This window comes from Lagopus leucura, unplaced genomic scaffold (genome assembly GCF_019238085.1).
Source record: "Lagopus leucura isolate 7727_CA_CO unplaced genomic scaffold, USGS_WTPT01 Super-Scaffold_100004, whole genome shotgun sequence".
NCBI classification, from domain to species: Eukaryota; Metazoa; Chordata; class Aves; order Galliformes; family Phasianidae; genus Lagopus; species Lagopus leucura.
The window spans coordinates 5,045,932-5,061,891 of NW_024962264.1; the positions used below are offsets into that span (position 1 = coordinate 5,045,932).

A 15,960-nucleotide genomic window follows, 5' to 3' on the forward strand; every position below is an offset into this window, starting at 1 on the left:
GAAGATTGTTGACTGAGAAGATCTCCAGCTAATGGCTTAATACTTCTAAGATGAGGGTTGTGCTCTGCATTCGGCAGCGCTAGGCACATGTCTGCTCTTGCTCTGTGGTTTAATGTGAAAAATGAAGTTCTTTTTTACAAGAACACTGTTTTCCCATTTTAAATTTACTTCCAGAAGCAGAGTATGAAATGTTTTAGGAACTTAGACATAGTGTTTCCTCTTAGTGTCTTCTCAATCTATGCATTTAATTTTGTTTTTGCTTTTGACAGCGTTTATGTATTGCTCAATTTTAACTATTGGTGAAAGTTACCATTGAAAGTGCTTTCTCAGGAGTAAGTTTTATCTGACTGTGAATGATAAAGAAAAATAGTGCTGAACAGTTGCCAGGAAATTTTGTTATCTCCTCATGATTCTAGTTTAATATCTTTGTGCTGGTAATTATATTATCCTGTTGTATATTGGGAAGAAGTTTGCCCCTGTCAGGCTGGTATAAATTTTCTATCTCTGTCATCTCATGTGAGTTCGGCAGTTTAGCTGACTTGGTTCTATGTTTCACATAACTCATTCTTTTATAATGGGCTGAGCCCTAATTAATCACTTAAAAAAAAACCCTAAAACCGAAAAACAAGCAAAAAACCCACTAATATTGAAGCTCATCTCCAGTAGAAGAAAACATTGTCGAGTATTTCCAGCAGTAGAACTGTCATGACATTGAAAAGCATTTACTACTAGTGCAGACTGGAAAAAAATATTTCCTGTGCCATTCCATAATATCCTGAAATGCCCCTGGAACTTGTAGACTGGTGTGAGGAATAATTTTGCCCAGTGAATATGAACTGCTACACGGATGCCATTCTGTTGCAGACCGTGCTGCTGAAAACTGCTTTAAGGACATGATGGTGGTCCTTGTGAACATAACCTAGACTTTGGAATGGCTGTTCTTTCAGTAATAGTGTGTTGCCTTCCGGGTGTGTGTTCAGAGATACGAAGAATAAACATGAAGTTATGCATTGTGCATTGAAAGTCTGAACCAAGAAATTAGTTAATAAATAGTATAAGAAATTAATGATTAACTACCCTGTGGTACTTCTTTCTGATCTTTTTCTACATGGTACTTAGTGGGATCCTAGTTTATCTTCGGTCTGTACTTATTTGGTGACACTTTCACTTTCATGTTTTCTCTTGCTTTGCTTTCTTGCCATTGTTCATCAGTTTCCTCTTTAAGTATGTGATGTTTACAGCCATGGCTATAGCACCCTGAGCCCTATTCTAACCAATGCTTTACTTTCAAATAAAGCATAATTTCAGCTCTGTACTTAAACTAATCATTGAATCAGTGATGTGAGTTAGAAGGAACAGCAAAGTAAATAAAGATGCTCAACTTCTAATTTCAAAGATACAATGACATATTCCTCACTAGAGGCAAGATTTTATCCAGTAATTCATGACTACCGATGGTTTCTGGAAAGTTCATGAATTTGTCTGTACTGTTTTGCAGGGGGTTTCCCAAGAAAACAGGCAGAACTGCTAGAATAGCCTCAGATGAAGAGATTCAAGGCTCAAAGGATGCTGTGATTCAGGATCTGGAAAGAAAACTTCGCTTCAAAGAAGACCTTTTGAACAACGGGCAACCGGTATAAAAAATACAGAAATAAGAAAAAAATATATATATAGAAAACACTGTGGGGAAGGGGAGTGGATGCCAAGGGTAGCATCTTAGATTAATTGTATATAAAGTAAATATGTATAGGCTGTTTTTGCATTTTATATTTTGGATTATCATTCATTCTCTCTGTTGTTGAGCAATTTTGTTTGGACTTAACAAAGCAGTGGAGATCTCAGGGGTGATGAAATACCATATGAAGCCTTCACAATCTGTACATCAGGACATTTTTCAGCCCCTGAGACAATTTGCTTTTAACTGTTCATCTCTGCTGGGCATCTGGCCAAACAGTGTATGCATACTGCTTGACCAGTCCAGCCTCCACTCTACCTATTGCCTAGCTGTTGGACATGAGAGGGGAAAACTTGGTTGGAAAGTGAGCATCACGGGCGACAAAGTAGTTCATTGTGAGAAACAAATCTATTAGGAACGAGCCATCCTTAGATACTGCAATTGTGAGACTATATTTCACCAGTAGGGTATAAACTATCCTACAGTGCTAGTTCACAGACTCCATCAGGCATTAACAATCTGCTGGAGGGACAAGAAATGAAATAAAATGAGCAAGCAAATCAAACCATTGAGATGCACAGGTGTAAAGTTCTCCATTATTTTTTCTGCATTTTAATATATACATAAAAGATAAAATACTAAAATCTTCCTGCTCAGAGTTGATAAGAAGCAACTCTCTCAAGTCTTAATAATCGAGACATTGATTTAAATTTCTTTGAAGCAGGAATCACTTTTAAGAAGAAGGTAATGTAAAAAATGCAGACTGTCATCCCTGTTTTGCCAAAGGCATAGGCATGGGAATGACTTGGATATCTGTGCTTCACTGAAAGGTAGTATGCTTAGGTTTCTTATGACCGTACTTAGAGTTTTGTTACAGTGTCTGACATCTGGACTACAGTGTTTAAGTTCAGGGGAACTTCTTGAGTCCAACTGTCTACTCCACAGCATCCAGATTCTGGTTCTTAGGTCAGTGATGTGATGGGAGTAACTAGTGCTTGTATACTTAGCTTTATCCATTAACCGCAGAGGATCTGGTAGTTTTCTTTAGTAGTTGAGTCACTCTCACAGTGTAGAGGTTTTCAAAGGAGGTGGGTTGGTGTATGGGAGCTGTTGAGTCACAGCCTGAACCACTGATTGATCACCTGAGGCAAGGACTGGGTCAGCCTTGAGAGCACAGGTGAATGTATTTCAGCTGTGTGACCAGAAAGGATGGAGCCTGGCTGCACCTCTCCTAGACTCCATTTAAGGGCTGACTGCCACTGGGGAAGGGTCTCTTTCTGCAGATCCCTCCTTTTGGAGTTTTCTACTGCAAGCCTAGGATATGGGTTAGCATTTTGTTTTTGTCTCCATCCACCACAATAGTCTTTCTAACTATCAACCTGTAAAATACTATCCTAACCACGCTACTCTTCTAACTGTACATTTAATTGTGCTGGCCATAATTACCAGCTGGCCGTAATTACCAGCTGGCCTTAACTATCAGGCCTATTTTGGAAAGTAAGAAAGATGCTTGTCCTGTACAAATGTATTGAATATCCTGAGAAAGCCCACATGGCCCAAGGAGGGAAAAAAATATGAGGTGATAAGATTATGTGAGAGCTCAAACCAATATATTCTGTTTTCTTTCTTGCCTTCAAGCTTTTGCCTTGCAGATTCCTGTCTAGGGTGATCCTGTTTGTGTCATCGTGGCTGTGAGCACTTGGAGTGGTCACAGAAGAAATTAGAGTGAAGGAAAGTTCATTAGTTGTGTAGATGCTCGTAAGATAGCCAAGATTAGTACCTAGTTTTCATGAGTTCCTATTTTAGCAATGCCACATTTAAAAAAAAAACAACAAAGAACTTCAGTAAGGCTTTTTGAGAAATGAAAGCACTGACTGGACCTAATGCTTTTCCCATTCTTTCTTTTTTTCTTTGTATTCAACCACATAGTTGTTTGCCTTGCGTTCACTGGCATATTTTTGCAATGTTTGTAAGGGTGTATCTTGAATGCATGAAGTGTGTTACTGAACACAGAAGGAAGAATAGTAATGGAAAACTTCAGTTCTACACTTAAGGTTCTCCTGTAATTTGCTTTACCTTCTGAGTGTAAACTGCCACTCCATCTTCTGTAAGTTGTTTCTGTAATTTGTGAAAGGCTAAGAATAAATAGAAATTAAGAATCTGAAAGAAATTACTTTCTTATAAAGCTGCTGTTTTATTTCTGACAAAGCAGTCAAATAGAGTAAGTGGGATCTTCTTGGCATTTCTGACAGAGTTTTCTGCTGTGTGCTTCTAATGTAGCAGAACAGCCAGGAGTAAGATCTGGGATGATTTGACACAGGCTTTTTTGATGGCCATGCTGATTTAAGTAGTTCGTTTTGCTCATTCCTGCCCAAGTTCCTGGCAGGAGAATGGAAACAAATGGCAGAGTCAGGACAGAGGTTGCTGAAGCCAGAAAAGCTGCTTGTAATGCAAAAAAAAAACCCAAAAAACAGAAAACAAAAAACCATTGCAATGTATGGTAGAAAAACTGCTGTTAAAAGCATATTGCTGCTTTCTTTTACATCACTTAAAGCATTGTTTACTGTCTATCTGCCACGTAGTTCTTAATGAGAAGTAAGAACCTTTATTTCTTCTTTTCCCCTTAGTCGCATTGCTCTTTGTTTTATTTTGTTTTGGTTTTGTCCAGAGATTAACATACGAAGAAAAAATGGCTCGTCGATTGCTGGGAGCAGACAGTGCTGCAACTGTCTTCAATATACAGGAACCAGAAGAGGAGCCTGCAATACAGGTGCTGTGTAACTCTACAGATACATAGGAAAATTTAAAAAAATAATAATTCTTTAATAGGCAGCAGTTCACTTTTTAAAAGTCCTACACAAGACAGTAAGTGTACTCAAGATAGGAGAGATTTGATTACAGAAGTCATACGTTATGTATCAGCAAAGTAAACTGGAGAGCCACATGCCTGCTGCTCAGTTTTTCCATGCTCAATAAGGTTGAGAGTTCTCAAATGTCTTCTGTCAGCTTTAAACTCTCCCATTTATCCTATTCTGTCCTGCCCTTTAAGTCTGTCCAGGCAAAAATACATCTACTATCTTGAAACTGTCTTGTCTTTATGTGTGTAATCTGGACTTTTTGGATGCTGATCAAAAATGCAACGGAAAGTCTGCTTGGAAGGCCAGGTACACGCTCCCATTGTTCAGATGCCAGAGCTGCAATTCGGAAATGTGTAGCATTTGTTTGCTTATGTTACCACATCAAGTACCTTCTCCTCCTGTGTGCTCGCGTTTCCATGAGCACCTCTCTGTCTTCTTTCTGCTTCTTGATCTTTTTTTCTACTCTTGCAGGAAGTTCGTTCTACTGCTGCTTCTGTAGTGAGTCCTATGGATATTCAAAAGGTTAACATTTTCACCTTTTTCTTGTTTTGTTGTTGCTGATTTATTTTTAATTATTGGGTTTTTTTTTAATTTTCTGTTGTCTGTCTACTTTCCCTTTTACTGTTCTTGGTTCATAACAACAGATCACCAGCATTAATAACTGGGGAGATTTGGAATGCCTTCCATTTATGATCTCTAAACCTAATTGATTGCAGGCAGCTTAACTGCAGTAGTGGCATGCTCCAGTATCTTTCTGCTCTAATGTTAACCTATACTGATACTAACAGCCTTGCATCTAAATCAGCTGCTCTGTATGTATATTTCATGATCTGATTTTATTCCTTTCTTTCACTGGAAGTCTACCATTAAAAAAAAAAAGCAGTTTATGAAGGTATTTCTCCTATTTACTGTGAGCTATGATGAGTTCTGTAATCAGCCAACAGAAAGGCTACATGTAGTTCCCAGACTAGAATCAATGACAGGAAATGGGCATGTGTAAGGAAACTTTACATGAGATGCATTTTCTGTCTTAAAAAAGTAAAGATCAGAGACAGCGGTTAAAGGTCTTCTAAAAGAGAGTGTAATTTATGCAGAAGGAAAGTCATTGGCTAGCAAATAGGGTTTTTTTTCTGCCTTGAGCTTTCTTGTGTTGTGGCGTTACCTTTGCTATCATTAGGTTTCAAAACAGGGCTGTTTTACTGAGTGACCAGTTCAAGAAAGTAAATAATTCTGTGTCACAGTAATGTTTCCCAGTATCTGGGAAATTTAAACAAGCAGTATAGTTTCACACTAGGTGAAACTTTCTGCTCTTTGCAAATCCTGAATATTCTGATGAGTAACGTTCTTTCTACAGAAGAAGTGATACTTTTGGCCAGCCAGAGGAGGAACCATGGTAACAGGAGTGAAGAATGGCAGTGGTGCCATTTTGTCATTTTTACAGGCAACTGTAAACAAAATCATTTCAACCTTCTGGTGCAGCCTCTGGTACGGTTCTGTGCAAACAGCAGATGTGAACCATATGGTCTTTTGGCCATCTGGAAGCAAAACCCACCCTAAATCTGCCTGTACCCTGAAGGAAATATTACTGTGCTTCTTTTTGTCTTTATGAACTGCTTTGGAATACTTTTATAACATTTTTATTTTTTTTTAATTGAAAGCAACCAATGGCTTTCTTTCCCTTAATAAATTAGATCTTAAGATAACACGGAATGCAGTTTTTGCCTCGTACCAGATGTTTTCATTGTTTCATAGGGAAGTTGTTGGAAACACGGATGATAGTCTTCTTCTGCAACTAGATACGATTTCCCTTTATATGGAGGATCTCAATGGATTGTCAGAGATCAGTAGAATAACAACAACAGTCGCAGAAACATCTTGCACGTATCATGATGCAACCCATCTTAATATGTTGAATCTTGATGTTAATATGAACCTTTGTTATTTGACAGGAATATAAAGTCTCCAGCTTCGAGCAAAGATTGATCAGTGAAATTGAATACAGGCTGGAGAGATCTCCTGTGGAGGAATCAGATGATGAGGTGCAGCATGGAGATGAACCTATTGATAACAGTGCGTCACCGTATTTTGAGATAAAGCTGAAGCATTACAAAATCTTTGAGGGAATGCCGGTCACCTTTACCTGCAAAGTGACAGGAAATCCAAAACCAAAGGTAAGAGAAGAGAATGAGCAGTTCTAGAAATGCTCTGCAGAGCTCTTTGTTAGTACCTTACCTTTAGCACCTAGACCCTGTGGGTTGTGTCTTGCAGGAATAGCAGACCTTCTCTTTAGGTAAGAAAGATTCCTAGCTGATGATCTTGCAGTTGCTGTTGTTATCATGGAATGTGTTTAGATTTATCCGACAAAAATCTACTATCAAGCTTTAGTTCTTTAATCTCTCTTTCTTGAGACTTCATCATCAATATTTTGTCACTTTCAGTTTCCCTCAGGGTACATCTGCATCACAAAATGTAGTGTGATTCTAGAAGTCTACATTTGAGCTGGCGCTGTGGTTCCAAAAGCAATCACAACAGGTTAACAAGGGTTAATTGACTTCAGTACAGCAACATGCTTATACAGAGGTACATTGCTTCTGGTTCAGGAGCCAATGTGGATCTGCACTCTTCAGCACTGCAGTTTGTATCTACGCACTTTAACAAGACTAGACTTTGCTGAATGTTAGAGAAAGGCAGACTGAAATTCCGTACGCTCCCACGTATCGCAGTAACAAGATGAGACATGACCATGAGGTTCATAATGATGAGCTTCTGAAGGAGGGTTGGGCTTGGGAAGTGTTTCCTTTTTGCAAATGTAAAAGCTCCAGCTGTATGATGTCAGTAGTCTGGAATAATGCCTTTCTTTGGTAGGTAACATTGAACCATTGCATAAATTACCCGGCAATTAAATGACTTGTTACGGATTAGGCAAACAGCAGCAGCATCTCAGGCCGCCTTGTCGAAGCCTGTGTGTTCCTCTGAGGTCCTTGCCATTCTTACAGTGACCTCTTGTGGCTAGGGTGCTCTTATTTATCTCTTGGATATCTAAGAGGTGCGTGAAAATGAGAAATGTACAGGTATTGAGAATCTTGAACTGATTTTACATGCCCAATGCTATAAATACATGGTACTGCACAAACTGTAAACAGGAGAAATCAACTTTGTCAGATAGTGGAGAAAGCACAACAGCTACAGCAACATCTAGTCTAGCAAGTAGTACAGGCCATGAGAAGCAAATCTGTAGAACGAGATTTCCATCTCTGCATGTATTTCAGGAGGTTTTACTTCAGACTGGCTCTAATCTCATCCTATGGACTGGAGCAGATGCAGCATATTAGATGTGTTCTTGCAGCTCATTTTCTGGCTTAGTTTCATTTGAAAGAGGTCCAGCTCTGTACTCCAAGACCACTTCACAGCACAAACCACTGCAGTATAGTAGGGGTGATCAGTGTACTCGTATCAAAAAAGCACTCCTGCTACAAACTGGAGTAGTGTAAACACTGACAAGTCTGACTGAAGCCAGCCCTTTGATGTCCAGCATTATTTTTGACATGACGGTACAGAGGAGCCCAAGGTGCTGAATAAGGCTGGAAGACAAATTGTTTCGTTGCTTTTAGAGGTGAGGTGTGCTCTTTGTGCCTGGAGCTTATGACTAAGTTGCTGAATGACCTCCTATGAGTCAGCCTTAGTCAACTGTTGCCATTCCCTTTTCACACTTTTCAATTAGGGTGCAGTCTCACAGTTATCTCAATCTAATTTAAGACAGATGAAAGAGGATGCCTCTTCCTCCTTCCCTCACTCTCCTTGTTTTGGCATTAGCAACTGCACAGTCGGGAAACCACGTTGTTTGTATTTAAAATGCTGCCCTGTGAAGGACTATTCTGATGCGAATGCAATCTGAATCAGATGCAGCAGTCTCCTTTTTTTGTGTTGCCAAAGCATGCACATTAAGTGATTTGCTCTTGCACCTGGGACTGTGACCCTTTTTTCCATTCACTTGCAAATGCTTTGTGCAATTTGTGAAGTTGCTTGGGAGGAAACCAACTTGAGGCCTATTGCATAGCTACTCGTGAGTTGGACTAAGCAAATGTCAAAGGCTGTCTTCTTCTGACTGACTGTGCCAACATAACAGTTTTGACTTACCTCAGTGGTTGAGGGCTGTCCTGCTGTAGTTTGTTGAAGCTGGAAGTGTTGCCCCTGAACAAATTCTTTACTTTGGCAAATGAAAAGCTGGAAATAATTTACTAACTTAAAGCTCCTCCCTTCTAAGTATTCTGTCACCTCTGCCAAGGAACAGCTTTGGGAAGGACTGTAGTGTTTCTGAAATCTGGCATTCATTATGAGGGATTTTTCTAAAGAAGGGTTATTGGCTTGATTATTTTTTCCCCTGAACATGCTGTGTAAATTGAATACTGATGTGCAAATTCTGTCTTCATAAATATGACTTTTTAAATCTGAGGTTCCTTGTGTTATAACCATCTGCGTAATGTAAAACTATTTTATCATTAAAATGAGAGCTTGTGGTAATGCAAGAGGGATTGTGGAGTACTTCTTTTTGAGGGATAGTTCTCTTTGGAGTTAGGAAAATGCCATACAAAAGGTTAATTGAGACTTGAATGTCGCATAAAGCTTGTACTGCTCTCTCTACATGAGGCTGAATATAATTCATAGTGATTAAAAATGACTGTTGCTTAAGATCAGAAACCCTTCTGTACTGTGTATTCCGCTGTATTTCCAGTCATTACACATCAGTGTCTGAAAATCTGATACAAATAAAAGCAATCCAGATGCAGAGCTCAGGGCTTACGTAGTTGAATGGTACATTTATTAAAAGGGATCCTAGAAAGAAAGTGCTTTACTTCAAGGACCATTGTCTCCTATAAATTCCAGGCCAGAAGAAGACAATGTTAAGCACCTACTACACCTAAGTAAAAACAGTTTATGCCAATGTTTTTAGATCCTAGGGGAAATGAATATGGGACAACATATGCATGATGTTTGGATAGCTGGTTCAGTTAATATTTGCATGTATTTCCATGTAGTAACTCCTGGCACGTCTGCAGATATTTCTGATAAGTGCATTGCTATTGAATAATTACTGCTTACTGCAGTAGATTTCCAGGCAGCGTTATGACACATACAAAGCATGCAAGTTAGAACTCATTTTTTGCAGCTCCACTGTTACCAACATCCATTATGATTTGTATATAAGTGATCAAATATCTTTTGCATCTCCACTAAGTGCTCTGTCAGCAGATGAGAAGACATTACCAAATCTTTTGTTAGCACCATAGAGTCTTTGCAAGCCTGCTGACAGACAAAATGGAAAACAAGTATAACCAGCTATTAAGGAAATGAAATCATTTCTAGTGCACATAATGCTTGTTAATATATAAAACATCCACGGTAATTAATTTTTCAAGGAAATTTCCATTCATTCTCTCCGAAACGTTCTCCATTGTGTTTTAGTGAAATGCACTTCAGTTAATTTTATCCCCACGTGAATGTATGAGAGCTCTGAAATGTTGCCAAGTGGCAGCCCCCATGCTTGTGTCTGCTGCCCCCAGGGATGCCTGCAGCCAAGGCCGCAGGGAGGCAGCACAGTTTGCAGGGAGCAGAGGTCTGTGCTGCAGGTACTCAGAGTGAGGCTGTAGCACAAAGCCACCCCCTGCAGCAGCTAAACCTCAGCCCCTCTCTCTTCATGCCTTGTGATGTGGGAGAGCAGTTTTACTGGGGAACTTGATATCAGCTAACGCTGCTTTAAAGAGAAGCGACGCCTGCTTGTGAGGGCAGGGGGGTTTCTAAAGTACACCCAGCACTACATGGTGAGTGGGTGTCCTCACAAGTGGCTCTAGGAGTACAGAACAGTGCTGGCTTGAGGGAGAACGTGCTTCAGGAATGACAGTAAGTGCTGTCCTGTGCAGGTGCTGCTCTGGGGAGCTGGCTGCACCTTGTGGCATTCTTACGTGTTGCTATGGGAGTTTTCATGCTTTCCTGCATCTCTTTTATTTTTTTAACACACCGAATTCAGTTTGGGGTTTTCCTTGTTTTTAAAATACGTTGCAAAAAAAAAAAAAAAAAGTCAAAATTGAATCTTATTATCATTATTGCCTTAAGTCTGAGGCATTAAAATCACATATGTGGGTTTTGTATGTGTGTGTAATTTATGGATTACTGTTAAGCTGTTATTCCACGTAGATCATTTTTTGGCTCATCAAGATCAGACCTTGGGTCAGCCAGAGAAAAAAATTATGTATCGAAAGCAATGGAAAAGACCTCTGCTTGAGGGGTGATTTAACTTTGCTGTACAGCTTGTAACTCTGCTGTTGCTGGCACACAGTTGTTTAGGGCTGTCAATATACCGAGTGATTTGAAGTATTTCCTGTTGCTTTGTAAAGCTGCCTTTTCCTGTGGACGTCTGCCACGCGGGTGATGCTGTGGGGCTTGGTCCTGCCGCTCGGGAACGGGTGTTGTTGTTTGATCACTGTCCCATATTTGTTTCAGCAGATAGCATCTAGTGATGTTAACCTAGCAGCACAGGGCAGCTTGCTGCTGGCTGCCTCATGTGGGTGCAAAGGATGGGGCAGCGCTGTGTTACAGCAGTGAGATCATTACTGAACTAATTGTTCTGATAATTACCTTGGTTTAAGTTTTCCTTTTCTGAAAGGAAAGCAGTAGCTTTAAGTTCCTCCAGCTTCATCAGATGTAAGTGAAACAAAAATGTAAAGTTACTAATCTTATCTGCTCTTGAACTTTCCTTTGCAATGACATTTATTTTCAGTTCTTCTGCTGCTGCTCAGTCTGGGATCAGCACAACCCTTAGGCACATCTAAACTTGTGAGACGGGTGCTCACACTCCAGCTTTTCTCTCTGAGCCACCGCTATCCTGGAACTTGGATTTTATAGGAAGTGGTTTTGGAGTGTGGTTCTGCACCTCTGCAGGCTGGACCCATTCCTTTATTGCCAACCAGAGAAGTTTTCAGCCGCTAAGATTTGGTAGCGCTGCAAATTGAGAAATGATGTTGGTGAGCACCTACCTCTTACCAGCCGTGCTTTGTTTTTCCCTGCAGATTTATTGGTTTAAAGATGGGAAGCAAATTTCTAAGAGAAGTGATCACTACCGAATTCAAAGAGAACCTGATGGAACTTGCTCACTGCATGCTGCAGCCTCCACCCTGGATGATGATGGGAATTACACCATTATGGCTGCTAACCCACAGGTAAATGAAGGTTTGGCTCCAGAGCAAACATGCTTCTCAACATGAATCTTCAGAACCTTACGTATGCGTGATTTAATTAAATGATGAAGTCACCACCAAGTATGTAAGTTAGATTTCTGTTTTCATCTTGCATCAGTAGGGTGGGACCTTTCTATCTCCCAGAGATTAGCAACTCAACAGCCTTTTTTTTTCCTAAGGTTTGAGGTTTCAGAGGGAACGGGTGTTGTTGTTTGATGACTGTTCCACCGTTTGTTTCAGCAGATAGCATCTAGGTACCTTAACCAAATATGGACACCATATGTATTATACAAGGGGGGAAAAGTCAAGTTTACCAGCAGTAACTCAATCTGGCTGCTGAGCTTTCAGTTTTCTTCTCATGACACCTCTTATTGACTGAGGCCAACTCTTTGAAGTGAATTGGAGCGCACTGCACCTCTGCACAGTTACCTCAGGCAGGGATTGCAGCTCTGTAGCAAACGATTCCTGTGCTTACTGGGGAGGAGTGCAGAGTCTTTTGTGTTGGTACCAGAGTCTTAAACGCTGTGTTCTGAAACACAGAGTGTTACTGCATCTGTAATATTCTCTGTTCTTCACAGACCCCAAACTAGAGCTGAAGCATACAACGTTGTTAACTGAAGTTACCGTTGAAGCATCCTATTGAACTAACTTTCTCAATCCACTTTTTCCCAGAGCAAAGCAAATCAAGGAAAATTATTTGCATGTGAGAAACCAAGGCAGTAACATAACTGAGGGATATAACGAATTACTTTCTTCTGTAGCACCAAATAGCTTGCCAAGACCACGACTGCAAGTAGAATTACACTGTGAAATAACCTCCATCGCTGAGACAGAGCTTAATCTAAGAATATTGTGCTGTGTTATGATGTTGCTAGGTTACATGACACTTATGCCTTGCTCTTTTTACTGTCAGTCCTGCCCTTTCTACAGTGTGTTTCTCTATACAGAGACAAGAAAGAGCAGTGTTTAGATCCCTGATTCTACCAACTGCAGGGCTTAAATCTAGAGAGTCTGAACATTTTTTCTACATATGCTAATAACAGAAATAAAGAACTAGCAGATGGCCAGGGGAATTCTTCAAGCTGGGAACTTCTATGTATAAAAAAGAAGCATTGTATTTTAACGCTCGGTGCCATTTAAGTTGTGCAAATTCACCACAAGTTTAAAAATGACTTAAAAAAAAAAACAACCCACAAAACAACTGTGCTGAAGGTAGGATACAAATCCTACCTGTATTCCTATCAGTGTTGTGTCAGTGCATGCGTAGGGTTTCTCAGTGTAGTTTTACTGTGGGATCCAAAATCTTAAAGAAGCTGGTGAATAAGGTTCCCTTCTGTCTGGACAGACACCTGTCCCTCTGTAACTCACGTATGCATGTTTAGGCCTTCGTTTTTAACAAGCTGTTCTGCTCGTCTGATGACACCAGTGAAGTTGCCTAGATCATTAGCTCTTGTCATTGGTGACACAAATTTGTCAGTGTACTAAAGCAAATGTGCTGAACTGAGGTGGTCTTGTGATGACCCTAGTTTTGGGGATGGAAAAAACAGTTTGTGCTTTCCATTCCTTTTTGGGGAATAAACAAACAAACAACAGGAGCATCCTTTTCTAGATCCCCAAAACAAAGCCTATTTCATCAAGCACATATGTTCGTTCTTCATGGTGTGCTTCCCAAACAAAGATGCTCCTCTCCTGTTAGCTTGCTTTTACTATGTGTTTCACAGCACAGTGGAGGCAAAGAAAGGCTGTGAGTTCACATACAAGCCTCTTGCACTAAAATATCTGGATTCCAGTTCTTTTAAGTCATCCCAAGTAGAAATAGTTCTGGCATAGCTTCCTAAATCCTAACGGAAAGTTGTCCATGTCTCAAAGCTATCACGAAGTTAGGCAAATTTGGCAACCTTTCCTTAAGAAAAGCAGAATATGTAAACATAAGGGAGTTGACATCAGGGTTCTGATGGACTGGCAGATACTTGCTAGATGGTGCTGTGATTTGGTCATTGCTATTAGGACTATCAAACTACAGAGCAAAAAGGCATGTTCGTAGCTGCTAGAAATTAATTTATCTTATTAAAGCAAAGGATTTCATTCCTTAAAACTCTGCTGGTTTACACTGTCACGCTATCTGGATGAATACTACAGCGTTTATGTATGCAAGATGATTTGTTGATGCACCTTAGAAGTTATCTGTGGTAGTTAATGCTGCACTACTGCCTACAGCACGAAGTGCAGCGAGCTGGAATTAAGTTGTAATGCTGCTGGGGTTTGCAGTACAACTTGCCATCGAACTCGAGCCAGAGAAAACTGATCTCAGATCTAGAAAAACATAAAATCTTGCTTGGTTCAGGCTGTTACTTAAAAGTTACAACCATTAACTGATCTCTTGCCACGAGCTCTAAGCATGGTCCTTATTTTCACCTTCTTTCTCTCCACTTCTTTGCAGTGTGCACCCAGAGGTCCCCTCTCCTGTGCTTTCTAGGTCATCTTCCCACGAACCATTTCCCGTATCCATTGCTCCTTCCTGTTCATCCCATAGCTTTTCCAAATCTGGGGCTTCCAGCTAGTTCTTTACTGTACAAATTCCTTCCAGGACTTTGTGTTTCCATTTGTGATGCCTTCATGTGTTGAGATACACAGCAGTTATTCAAAATAGCGTTAATTCATCACCTGTCAGAATAAAATAAATACACAGCAGTGCCTAAAATAGAAATCTACTTGTTCCAGGTGTTTTTAATGGTAACACAAAAAAAAAAACTTTTGCATAAGCAATTGCTTCAGGTTATGTGCAATGGTTTATTTTACAGTTTTTCTTGTGGGCTATACGGGTCATGGGAATGGAATTGGGATCCAAGGATCAAGTCTGACAGCCCAGCAGTGACAAGAATGTCTTTGCCTTTTGAAGGCTCAGTCAGTTCATCGTATGGCTTACAGCCAGCGGTGCTGCTACCTCTTGGTGTTCTGTGTGGTGGTGGTGATGGTCCTTTTAGAATGTAAAAACTGGATAGAAAGTGGATGGTGGAACGTTTCAGCCAGTCACAGTTATTTCCGTCTGTTCATTGTTAGTTGCAAGCTGATAAAACAGTTGAATATCCGAAGGTATCTTGACAAACGATTTTAAAGGATTTTTTGAAAGAAGAGGTGATATTGCAGGCTCTGTAACAGGCAGGCAACAAAGAAGAGATCAGGTTAAACAGATTAATGTGAGATGAGTTCAGTCTCAGTTAATTGTCTTCCTCTTCATCGTTACTACAGGGCAGAATAAGCTGCACAGGAAGGCTGATGGTTCAAGCTGTAAATCAGAGAGGCCGCAGCCCTTGGACACCTCCTGGCCAGCCTCATATCAGAAGGTACTTGATGCTTTTTTTTTTATCTCTTTGAACATTATCTGTTTTGGAAAATGGCTGTTATGAAGAATCTCAAGTAAGAGGGCAAGTTAGAAATGTGGCATACAGGAAGAAGCCTCCCCACTGCTAAAACCTCTGCAAACCTTGCACAATTGGAAACTAGTGGGCAATGTCAGAAATGACATAGCTTTAAAGTATCTTGAACTTTGCTTGTCTCCCTTTCCTTTCTTTGTGCTGTTCACTGTCCACAAGTTAGACTGTAAGCTGTGAGGAAAGCCACTGTTGCTTCTGCGGGTATTCAGCATCTCAGTGCAGTGGGAGCCTGTACAGTGTGCAGCGTTAGTAAGCATTTTTTAACAGAAACAGCAGAAATAACTGTAAGCCACAGAGTTTATTGCTATTTCAGTGATTTCATTTCAGGTTCTTAGCAGGAATTATGAGTCAGATATAAAGCATTAAACTTATCTTCAGTGAGTTTACAATTATTCACACACGGAGCTTCGGTTTACGTTTTTGGACCATATAAGGGAATTTTCCTCTCCATATGTTTTTTTTCATTGCCCAAAGCATTTATGAGGGTATTTAGCACAGCTCAGACATCTTCAGACAATACAAAAAAATTCCTTTTGGTTTCACAAACAGGGCTGCTTTCAAGGAAGCATGAGGGCTCTTCTTCAGGCCTTCACCGTAACGAGGGCTGTGATTTGCTTAACGGTCACAACAACTACAGAATCTCAGTACTGCCCAATGGTCATCTGTAGAACAGATGTAATTACCTGCTGTCAGAGTGCAGCAAAGCAGCTCAGATGCCCCCTGCCACACTGCAGAGCTGCGACGTGACATACAGGCATCCT

At 40.3% G+C, this 15,960-nt stretch overlaps 1 protein-coding gene across 3 annotated transcripts in view; it reads left to right on the forward strand.

Moving 5' to 3' along the window:
* Positions 1-15,960, forward strand: part of PALLD (palladin, cytoskeletal associated protein) — a 174,732-nt gene that overhangs the window by 150,682 nt on the left and 8,090 nt on the right. For 2 of the 3 annotated variants that reach the window (XM_042872265.1, XM_042872263.1), the window contains exons 12-17: positions 1,499-1,634; positions 4,344-4,445; positions 5,005-5,055; positions 6,483-6,704; positions 11,598-11,747; positions 15,015-15,109. In XM_042872265.1, the coding sequence (XP_042728199.1) occupies positions 1,499-1,634; positions 4,344-4,445; positions 5,005-5,055; positions 6,483-6,704; positions 11,598-11,747; positions 15,015-15,109 (756 nt within the window). The remainder of the gene's footprint in view (positions 1-1,498; positions 1,635-4,343; positions 4,446-5,004; positions 5,056-6,482; positions 6,705-11,597; positions 11,748-15,014; positions 15,110-15,960) is intronic. The other variant, XM_042872264.1, reaches the window with a different exon arrangement.